The 12051-nt window shown below is 38.5% G+C and overlaps 1 protein-coding gene across 1 annotated transcript in view; it reads right to left on the reverse strand.

Annotated features, from left to right (window-relative positions):
- Positions 1 to 12051, reverse strand: part of LOC112978860 (polycystin-1-like protein 2) — a 42720-nt gene that overhangs the window by 1418 nt on the left and 29251 nt on the right. The window contains 11 exon segments of the mRNA XM_064519289.1: positions 1031 to 1132; positions 1806 to 2016; positions 3416 to 3576; positions 3911 to 4038; positions 4934 to 5067; positions 6087 to 6414; positions 7366 to 7551; positions 8228 to 8368; positions 9855 to 9951; positions 10406 to 10637; positions 11428 to 11656. Of these exon segments, the coding sequence (XP_064375359.1) occupies positions 1031 to 1132; positions 1806 to 2016; positions 3416 to 3576; positions 3911 to 4038; positions 4934 to 5067; positions 6087 to 6414; positions 7366 to 7551; positions 8228 to 8368; positions 9855 to 9951; positions 10406 to 10637; positions 11428 to 11656 (1949 nt within the window).

The following is a 12051-nucleotide window of genomic DNA, read 5'->3' on the forward strand; positions in this document are numbered from 1 at the left end:
GTGGCTAATAAATTATTTTATCAATATATGTATATATATTTACACACATTCTTCTTCTTTAGTCATTTTCATACTTTGATACAGTATAGTACAAAGGATAGAATATTTTTATTTATACGATATATGAATATGGGCAATCTTTCATTTTTCAAAATGCTTGCATGTCAATATAATGGTGTGAAAGTTTCATGTGAAAGTTGGCAAGCCTGGAGATCTCTTTATCCCCAGAACAAACAGCTTAAGCTCCATCATGCCTCAGCTATCAGAGTATAGATGAAACCTCTATATGCTTTTACTTAGTAGTATCTTTACAAAGAAACCCAGTCATACTGTCATGGACACATACCAACTAAGGATTATATAGAAATTCAAAACCCTCATTTTCATGTAAACTGTAACATAGGAATATATTTTCATGATTAGCAACATGAGTGGGATGTAGAAACAAAAAACATACGCATATCCTGTTGGATCTATGATATTAAAAAAAAAAAAAAAAATCCACCAGGGAGGACTTCACAGTCAGAGATGTCTGACAGCTAGTTTAATCCACAAAGATTTGTCTGAAGGATATTGTAATATTTCAAAGAGCTTAATGAAAAGGTCAAGAATAATAAAAATAAATGTAACAAAGTTCCTTTGTTGTGGAAGGCCTTGCCTTTCTTGAGAAGCTGATGGGTCAATATTCAGAATGAATGCAGAGTGTCACTCACACTTCTGCCTATAGCTTTCTAAGGGAATTGCTTCATAGTTTTCCAGCACTCTGTAAGCAACATACCTAGTTAAAGTGCGAGCACCTCTCTCAATGAAAGGTTCATTATGAGTCTACTGATGTTCAGAATGGGACATGAGGTATTTTTCATCTAATGTTCTTGTCTTGATGAGAAAGGCTCTAGAACTTGCAAAATTAGATTCTTGTCTAGCACTATTTGAAAGTCTTCCCATTTGCTAGTTCAAAGCATGTTTGATGATTGGATATCTGAGATGCTAATGATACAAATAATAAAATTCTCAAAGTTAGAGATGGTACCTCCTCATAGTTGAAGATTCCTAGCTGAAGACTGACCATTGTCTCTGCTGAATCAAAAAGAGTTTTGTAAGAGTAGAGCTTCCAGCCAAATATCAGGTTTGTCTGCAGGGGAAAGAAGACATATCTTGTACCATAGTCAGAGTACTTGCTGCGAATGTAGCTAGTGACTATTATATTTGGAGAAAGCTCTCCTAGCTTATCATTGAAGTCACATGAAGTATTTTTGGGGTGGGTTTTTTTGGTATACGATTAGGGAAAACACCTGACAAAGTCATAGAAGATGACTAGGCTAGAGGTAAGAATTGGATTCGTTGCAGTCAAATAATTCCTTAATCTCATTAGAAGGAAAAAGAACAGTTTATTTACATAATAGTTTATTTACATAATACCTATAATAGGTGGAAAAATAATTATTTCCCACTTAAAAATCAGCCAAACAGAAAATGGCACTTCATATGCTCTCCTCGATTTGAGCTTTATCCAGAAAATGAGTTTCCCTGTACTTTGCTCTTTATCACAACTATTACACATTCTACATTTCAATTCGCAAAGAACAGATAAGTGGATATTTTAGCTTTTCTTTCACTTATACTGAAGAATCAGACTTCAAACAGAATATTGCAGCCATCAAGCTGCTAACCTAAGATTTAGATAGACAGCTTTATTTAGTTTTACATTTCAAACCCACATTGCTTTCATCATTCACAGACAAGTCATTCAATCTGCAAGTACCTGGATGCAGACTGCAAACAACAGAAACCACAGTGATACTCACGGCAACGGAATAGGCTAGGAACATGATTGCAATAACAGTGATGAATCCGGAGATATCACCCCAGGCCCTCCTTAGGGTTGAAGTGATCATGTTTAGTTTGGGGTTGAGCCTCAGTAGATGCCACAGTTTTACTGTGGAGAGAAGTACTAGGAAAGCAATCAGGTAGCCAAGAACTGCATCAGCTGTTGCTGTTTCATTAAAGCTTACACAGCTGTTGGGAAACAAGAAAAGGTTTATTAAACTATGCACATAGAAGCCTTTGAACTGCATGAACGAGTATACTGGAAAAGTCCATCACTCTGGACTTGTTTTCAGTGTAGGGCTAACTTGAGCTCTTGCTTGAATGTTGCTTCCTGTACTTCCTGCTGTGTGCGGACAAAAGGTCAGTAGTGCATGGCAGAGTTTTATATCGGCATTAGCCAGAGCTGAGAGAGGGTCGAGGGTATAACCCAAATGTTGCTGATTTTCAGTTAGTCACAGGTTAAAGACAGCAATTTTTTTTTTTTTTTTTATGACAGAGGTGACCATGAAAAGCTTTAAAAACTGTAATGCTAGTGTAGCATATGACCTATACATATATGATATATACATGCTACATGAGCAAGAATGTAGCCATCAGGTGAAAGGAAGTGATTATTCTCTCCTCTCATTCAGCACTTGTGAGGCTGCATCTGGAATACTGAGTCCAGTTTTGGGTCCCCCAGTGAAAGAGACGTTGACAAAATGGAGTGAGTCCAGTGGAGGGCCACTGAGAGAGTTAGGGGGTTGCAGTACAGGACATATGAGAGGGGGATGAGGGAGCTAGGTTTGTTCAGCCTGGAGAAAAAAAAGCTAAGGAGGCATCTAATTGCTGTCCTCAACTACCTAGTGGGTAGTTATAGAGAGGATGGCATAAGACACTTCTTGCAGCTGCACAGCAAAAGGACAAGGGGCAATAGTCACAAATTGCAGCAAGAGAAATTCCAATTGGATATGAAAAAGCATTTTTTTACCATGAGAGTAATTAAGTGCTAGAGTGGAAGTCTGGGGAGGCTGTGGAATCTCTATCCTTGGAGATGCTTAAAACTCAACCAAACAAGGCCCCGAGCAACCTGATCTAATGCCAAAGCAAAGGATTGTAGCAGAGGCCTGGAAAGGTCCCTTCTTACCTAAACTATTCTGTGATTCTTTGATCTATTTTCCTGTTTGATCATACTTTTTAAACAGACGTTATTGTTTTCCATTCTGTATATAATAAGCCATTTTTGTCCTCTACAGAATGGTTACCTACACTAAGGATGAGACAGATTATGTGCTATCAGGCTGCATGTCCTGTAGCAGAAAGGCTTGTTGATTCAGAACAGGGTGATGCAGTTAGGGAACTAGCAGCTGGGCTAGGAGACTTGGTGTTCAAGTCTGCTGGATTTTGTTAGAGCAATATGTTTTGTTTGAGCAAAACAGAAAATCCTCTTGCTGACACACATGCAAGCCCTGAAATGCTTACACACTTCATGAATATAGACACGTGGGCTAGCATTATCTATCACAGAAAAGCTGCTGTCTGGGAAAAGTGATCTGTTTCTGCATTAGTAGCACTGACAAAGAATGAACTAGCTAGTGCTAATACTTACTCTTCTTTGTGTTCCTGGTAGTAGCTGATGTCTCGGGTCCCTAGGATTGTCCGCTTCACAAACACAGACAGGGCGCTCCAGCTAATCAATATAATGGCCAGCTCCAGGAGATTCCACTTGCTGTGGAAATATCTCCATTTCAGAGTCTTCATAAGTTTTCCCTGTGAAAACAGTTTCACTCTTCAATCTCCATATTATATAATACACCTCTAAAGATTAGGGCTGTCCCTTCCGCAGTAAAACAGACTACTGCACATCCATATAGCTACATCTTGCACTGATTTATCATATTCTTTCTCAAAAGAAGCATTCCTGCCAAATAAAATGTTGCCTTCCTATGTTTTAATAAAGATACAGTGTCTGATTCAGATCTTCCACTGGGACAAGTCAGCAGCAGCACTACTGAAGTCAAGTACTGACCTAAAGTATTTGCAAATGAGATCAGAACCAGAAGCAATATGATACCTGGCACCAGAAGTTCCCATTGGATCTCACCTGTACTACCATATAGTAGACAATAAAGAAGAAATAAATTACTTCTGCTGCAATGACAAAGATGTGGAGACTGTTGGTGTATGGGTAAAGCCGGATACTTTGCAGCTCTGCACTTGTGAAGAAGGCCCCTAAAAAAATAACAGTATTCATCTCAGTGCTCTAATAATTACATCTTTCTGTTTTCATTCAAACAATTTACTTCACCAGTAAGACCCCCATACTCACATTCACTTCAGTGTGAGACTGAATCAGGCTATCAGACTAAGATTTATTTTGACTAGGTAAGTAGCCTTAGAAGTATTCTTTCAAATTTTCTTCAAATAGGAATTTCAGACAGTCAATGGTTTTTCGAATGCTAGTACTCTCTTTTATGATAGTAATCCCAGCAGAGCTGAGTTTGGTTTGACCACAAATGCAAAAATGTAACAGTAGGATCTGGAGATGTAAATCTGAATCTAAAAAGAAAATTAGCTAGGTTCTGTGGTCTGGTGTGTTTCTGCGACAGACCTGAGGGAGACTACTGTTCAGATTAAAACTTTTCGTAAACTATTCAAGCAAGAATCTAGTTTCATTATTCTCTTCGTTGTATTTAAATGACATATTATAATGATTACATGGCCATATTTTGTAAGTTTCTAGAACAAAAAAGACAGATTCTGTTATTTGTGCTTTTCTGTCTTAATACTATATTGATTAGCTGAAATTTTTCTTATTTCTTTTGTGTACATTTTAGAAATTAAGTTTCAGTACTGTGCTTTCTTCAGCAGCAGATGACTACAGCATAAGCAAACATAATATATGCCGTTATGGTCTGTATTACTGTGGCACTCCATCAGTATTTTATCCACATCAACTTCTAAATGGTTTGTTATTTTTTTATTGATTTTGCCATTATTAGAGTTATTAACACACTTCTGTTTACTGAATCAAGAACTAGGTAAGCACTGACAGCACGTAAATATCCGATCTGTAGATGCATTGCTTGCTGTCTTCTGAAATGTTTAAGTTAAAAAAGGCTCTCACCTAAAGCATTTGTTTCGAACATCAGACTTATAACGCAGAAAAGATTCACATTGGCATTGTAGACTGTAAATTCAACGAACACTGCTCTTGTAAAGGTGTCTAGCCAGACATTGGTGAAAAGGTACTGGAGAATTCTGCCAAAAAATATATAGCCAGTCATTCAACCCATACAGGAGAGAAACAGTATTACACAGAGGATAGGAGTGTTTGGACATTATCACATAGAAAAGGCAAAACAGACATTCCAGGTGACTTCTGGTCTGTGAAGTCTAAAGAAGAGAGAGGATATTTGCACTGTTAGTCTAAGTGCTAAGTTTCTTTTTGCCTCTTCTGGAGAATGAGATACTTGATATTGGCCAATGCTAAAATTGCAGTATTTCAGGTAACTGGCTCATTTACATCATATAGGTTCCTGTACAGATATCTCTAAAAATGTAAATTACCTGTAAGTTTGGAACACCAGCCCTATGGGGTACTACTTCCTGCTCATTTACCTCCGGTCCCTTATCAGCCAAATTCTTTTTAAGTCCTGGATTTCAAGACCTCATTTCCTGTTATTTCACTTTTACTGTTACTATTCATATTAACACAGAGGAGATTACTTCCAGGAATATTTCTCTCATTCTCTTCCTTTAAAGATGACTAGAAAGTGGATACAAAACTGTCTGCAAGGATCTAGGGAGTGTGTAAACACTAAAGAGGGAGAGTAAGATCTCTGAAGCTTCTTTGTATGATCTGAAAACAGAGAAAGATTTAGGCTAAATTATTTTCTTACCACCTTTGACATCCCCTTTGAAAGTTCATTACTTTAGACATTAAAAGCTAGACTAGATCCAGCACTGGAATAATACTGCATTGATAGGACTGATGTATTAGTTTTCCAGCATTATGTATTTCTGTAAATCAGGAATCCATGTATGTAAGTTAGTAAAACAGACTAATTTTGGACCCTGATTATTTCCTAACATGGAGCAAGATGATAAGAACATAAATTACATTGAGGCCACCACAATTATGTCTACAATAGCCAGGCATAGTCCTCAGTAGCGAAACTCAGGATGCTATCTGAAATTAATCCTAAATAAGGTAGAGAAAAGAGTAGTATTCACACTACAGCAGATTCACTAATAATTTACTTTAGTACACATGGTACCTGGAGGCATTCTTGGGATCTGTTCCCAGATGAATCACATATCCTCCTCCCCTGTAGATGGCAAGTTTGCCCCAGATTGGGTGCCCTCTTAGTTTGGACTGACTCTGATACTGCCATGCTGAGCTCAAGTCCGAGGAGTTATCAAAGGCTGAAGTGTTCCAGTGTTCCCCATAATCTGATGTATCTTCTGTTTGTAAGGTATATGGGGCATGGCATTCCCGAATCACACGCTGGAGTTTGGGAGCAATGGGGCAGGTGTCTCCTTTCACTCTTACTTGGCGAATTCGGGCACTACCCACCAGCTTGGAATTGCCATCTGTAATGAATCCTAAACAGGAGATGGAAGAAGAGCAGCACTGGCAGTATGACAAAACTACTACTACTATTTTTCGTATCATTTATTGTTTTGGTATAGCTTCTGTTAAAAAAACCCACAACACTGTAAGCAAAATACTCATGAAAATTAAGCCCTTATCCCGATTTGAATGAAGTTCTTAGCTAACATCCATAGATCCATCCACAGAGTTCAAGATTGTTATCAATCTGTATTTCATAGAGAAGGAAACAGACCTGCAGGAAAAAATTTACCTGCTTAGAGTCACACAGCAGAGCAGCTGTGTGCAGCCTGTGTTCACTTGGCCACAGTAGGCTAGTGCTTAATCTGCTAATGCATTGTAATATTCGCTCTTAAATGTGAGCTGGAAAGAGGGCTGTACTTAGTGCTGGATATGGCTAGATAGAAACATGGCGATGTTATGAAATTTGCCTGCACTGTGATGTAAGCCATGACACAAGCAGAGTTCTCCCAAGGAAAAGCTTTATAGTGCCATCTACCTACCATTCTTTTTTTAATGCAAAAAGCAGCTCATGTAAGCTAGGAGGCATATATCTGAATACCTGTAATGAGTAACATAAAATGTAAAAAATGTAAAATTACAATGCCAAATGTGTGGACTATATTAAAGATAATTAAAATATCAGGCCACATTAAACTTCGGGTCAGGCGGGTGGAATCATATCAGAGATTAATTTGGCTATTATGTTTCAGTGCACAATGTATTGCAGTCATTCAACTATGCACCTAATGGTTAGACAGCATAGATGTATACACCGCTTTTTGTTGTCTACTAGGATTCATAAATCCACGTTAGCCTTATACACTCATAATCCCCTCCTCCAATCCAGTATGCATCGGTAAGTTAGAGATAAGTAAAAAGATAATGTTGCAGATTCTGGCAAGCTGAGGTGAAACAATTTGATATGAGCATGGTTTCTGCACCTTTATATGATCCGTACAGATTTTTGACTAAGGTAGTTTTTGCCCATGTGAAAAAATCATGGTAAGTATAGACATCCTGGAATCCATCTGTAAAGCTGTTCTCAATGTGCTTGTTTAAGTAGTAGGAATTGGGATCTCTCTGCCCATAGGCAACCAATAGCAGCATCCATAAAAATCCCAGATAGGCTGGAAAAGACAAGAAGAGACAGCACATGTGAGCTCAGAATTAATACTGCTGTTTATATACTTAATACCACTTATTAGGTTAAAGAGACGCTTTATAAGACACTGCTAATGAATTTACACAAGCTACTTGAAAGTGCTGAAGTTTAAGCATATCACTTTTGGAATATGAAGAGTGATCAAGAAAATAAGTGGAAAGGCTGGCTGAACACTGACAGGAACAAAGGCTCTAAATGGAACTAGTGGTCTGACTTTGTTTCAAGTGAAGTTGATGTAGTTTTTTCCATTGCTTTTAGACTAAGCAAGACTGAAATATAAGTCATTATCTGTAGAGAATTTTTGCTTTTAGAAAGATGGCCTCCAATGGCTGTTTTGGTTCCAAATTCTTTTAAGCACTGACCTCCTCCTTTTGCCCTTTCTAATTTTTCTTTAGCCTCTCGCATTTTTGTAGTCCGTTTCTTTACCATAAAATCCAGCCTTAGCTACACTTTTATCTCCAGCTAACATTTCCACTCCCCTTCAGCTCAAACTGCACTGCGCAGCCTGCCTCTACACCATAATGGCTAGCAGAAAGCAAAAGATACCACTACTTCTTTTTTACCCAGGAGAACAGTATTTTCACTGATGTAAAGATATTGATATGAGTAAAACAAGAAAATAATCTATTGATGGGTAATACCCAGGATTTCTCTGATGAGGGCAAATGCTTTTTGCTCCTTCATGCAGCTGACTTTCATTTTCTCAACATCTGTTGGAGGAGGGGGCTGGTAGATGTTGCTTCTGCTGTCCCGTCGGACTCCAAAGAGAGGATTTGAATCACCTGTGAGTGACAGCAGGAAAACAGAGAATCATTGAATAGATCCACGATGTCTGATTTTTCATTTATTTTAACATTGTAAGGAAACATTAATACTTTCTCTTACGAAGACAGGGGACGTGACTTAAGCCATCAGTAGAGTAAGGTAACGATGGTGAGGGAAGCAGCTCACAAACACAGTATGGCAGGTTCAGGCTGTAACCCTGTAGCCTGGGTGTCCCTCTCTTCCTGTTGCCCGGCCTAGGCTGAGCATCTCAAAAGATGATATACGCAAAGCTTGTGACTGATCAGGGATAAAACTGTTAAACAGCATTCTTCACTGAAGCCTAGGACTCCTGTTTGCCACTGTAAACTTTTTTTACACATGATTGTGATTGCAGTACCCACTATTTGATTAATGGGAGTAGTAGTACAGATAACTGTGATAGTTGAGTGGCTGTAGAAAACTACATAAATTGGAAAGCACAGAGTTTTCATATCATAAGAGTTAAAGGAAGTGGGAAATTTCCTTGTAACAGAAGTTGAGTTTTAGACATGCTTGTTAGATAAAGGTCTACCATACTGGGTTAGAGTGCAACATTTTGTGCTGCACTACATGTTTATTTTCACCAAGTTGTGGAATAGTTATCCTGTGAAAACTGAGATGTCTGCTTAAACAGGTCTCCTTGTAAATCTGTTTATCCTTATGTGTGATATGAGAGCTGAAATATTTAAGGATGACTTCTGCATATTTATAGGACTAATTCACTGATTTTGATTTTCATGTTTTCAGAGTTTGCTGCATTTTATTATATTCTTCCCTAGATGTTCCTCAAATGTTGGCAGACTGAAATGTGGTTGCTGAACTACCAGAAGACTTTCACAATTCTTGATCTCATATGAATCAGCAAGCCAGTGATGGGGGAAGGAAGTCAGATATCAGTATCCTGGGAGCAGGTAGGTCCTCCAATAACAAGGGCAATCTCACAACAGGACTGGGTAAAAGTGTGTATGTATACATATTTGCAGAGGTTAAAAAAAAATACAGAAAAAGCTAAACAAGAAGGTATTATTCTTTTGATCCAGAACTTTTTCTCCTTTATCTTTTTGATCTTGTGGTCTTTTTCATTAAGTATTCTGCAAAATTTATCCTACCTAGACATACAGTGGCCATTCTCCTCTTCATCACTATTCTAGCAATATTTCCCAACCCTTACTGATTCTTCTGATGTAAAGCTGAAGGGACATCTTTACTCGTATTCCTCTCCAACTGGCACAAAATCAATTATTTAGCTTTGTTCTCACTTCCACCCTGACCTTGGGAATGCTAATGGGTGGGCATGTAGTCACAGCACCTGTGCATTCCAGAGATTTCTGCTATCTTCAGGTAAGATTCAGGTATATAAAGATAACTAGTTAATTCCTGAGTTGACCTATCTGTCACACATAAAACACTCCAAAATATCAGAGAACACTTCACTATCTTTAACCATTTCTAATTTGTACACACCTGGGGCAGATAAAGACCCATCAATGGCTGTGTTTTCTTCATCCTCCTGCTCCACCTTCTTCAGAACCAGAGCAAAAAAAGCAGCAAATCCCAGCACCTGGAAAGAATTAGCTATAGACTCACTGCATGCCTGTTTCACATAAAGAAGCTCAGGCTCTGACCTGGATCCCTTTGAATCCAGGCACTATAGACCAGGCAGAAGAACTGTGCTTTGACTGTGTTGCACTCATGCAGCTGAAGCACATGAACAAGAGAGCAGTGTGCAGGCCAGGGTCCAAATCACTAAACTCCTTTTGCCATATAAAACATCCTCCCTGGTCAGAAATCTCATCACCTATCAAACTCTGGCAAAAGAAGGGGAGATGAAACTAAAGGAATTAATGCAAGCAAAGAACAGCACAACACTGTAATCTGGCTGCTAGCTCTTGTTACAAGGGTAAAGATTTCTTGTTTTACAAGTCCTGTGGTTCTTTAAAACTCACAACACTTTTCCCAAAGTGGTGGTAGAATGAGTTCTTATTAGCCAGTAGTTGTACTTTTGAAGATCTCACCTTTAAGGGCTGTGTGATGAAAAGACTTTCAAAGAAGGAGATGGCCATGGAGATCAGCCACTTGATGGAGTTCTCCTTGCCATAATGCAGCCCATAGAGCATAGTAAAGAACCCAGATACACCGCTGGTGGCTGCAACAAGGAACCAAGCAATGAACACAAACCACCAGGGCAGCCCTTTGGGAGAAGAGGCTTTCTTGCCATCACCGGAGAAGCTTGGAGTAAGGGACCACCTTGAGAGTCAACCAGAAGAGAAAAAAATTAGTTCTGCAGTGGAATAGAAGCCAGTGAACAAAATCAGTGTCTTCGGGTGCAGTAGGCAACATTGGCAACATATTACGATTTAAAATCTCAACCGAAATATTTTTAATTATTTTAATTAATGCAATTATACAGGATATATGGATAGCAAAAGGTACAGAGAGCAAAAATATGGGGAAGTCTGCAGACACCAACTAAAATGAAAACAAATATGATGGGTGTATTTGATCCTCAATTCATGCATAATTGAACTTCCAGCAGAAATGTTGACAAAAAATAATCATGAGTGCATTTTAGCTGCTGGATATGTCCCTTGTGATCACCATAAAGACCAGAAAGATAATTATTGGTGTTGTTTTCAATATTTCCAACTTAATGATCAGATTTTTCTGAGGTATTTTTGTCTGCTCGTTAATTTTTCTTTATCCATATGTTTTTAGAGCCCTCCCAAGACTTTGAATCTCAGTGATTATCTTCAGTGTTTTGTTATAATGGGGCACTGTACTGCAACATTCAGTTTTGGAGGCAAAAAATGACAAAAGGTGATGATCTGTCTTTATTGCTTTGTTGTGCAGTACACAATGCTTTGAAATTTCTCTGTTGCTCCTACTATAGTATAATAATAAGACATGTTTCTACAGCTATAATAATGCTTACCCAGCAAGTATTAAGCAGTAATTACTTTTGGCTCCATCATCCTGGCCAGTTTTGAGGTCATGACCTGAATTTACTTTTACTGAAAATGGGATGAGAATAGGTTACCTCTCACTGATGGATGCTGATGAGCAGATCCGGCTCTCCAGGAGGTTCTTCATGTGCTGAACCTGCCGAACTGCTTGTGTGTAACTCTGAGGCATTTGAAACTTATGGGGCCCCAGTAGTTCCAGCTCCATCTCTACATGCTGGAGCTGCATGAGCAAGCAGCGGTTGTAGTCATTGTATTTCAGCCGCTCACACATTCCCTTCTCTGGAGTTGGGCTTCTTGTTTTTTCTGCAAGTAAAGAAAAATTTTAAAAAATCAGTATAGCTATCCATAGATTAAAATACTATTCAGTACAAAAGGTAACAGAATTGGAGCCCAAGATTATCAATGTGACAACACACAGTAACATTTGAAGGGACACGTAAATGCAACTTCAGTAATGGAGCTTTAATGCTCTTCTGCAGGGATAGGCTGGACATACCAGGACAGAATTTGGTAAGACAGAAGTCTTAAAACCTTAATAGAAAAGTGAGATGAGATCAAGTGCTACTTTGTTTATAGTATACCTGTGCAATTTGTAGCTTGGTACACTCACTGGAAAAGGCAAATGCAAGTCTTAATGAAATTAGTGGGATTGTTCACTCATCTATTATTGTTTAATTGAAAATAAATGAATGCCTAAG

The sequence above is a fragment of the Dromaius novaehollandiae genome, chromosome 13, assembly GCF_036370855.1.
Source record: "Dromaius novaehollandiae isolate bDroNov1 chromosome 13, bDroNov1.hap1, whole genome shotgun sequence".
NCBI lineage: Eukaryota > Metazoa > Chordata > Aves > Casuariiformes > Dromaiidae > Dromaius > Dromaius novaehollandiae.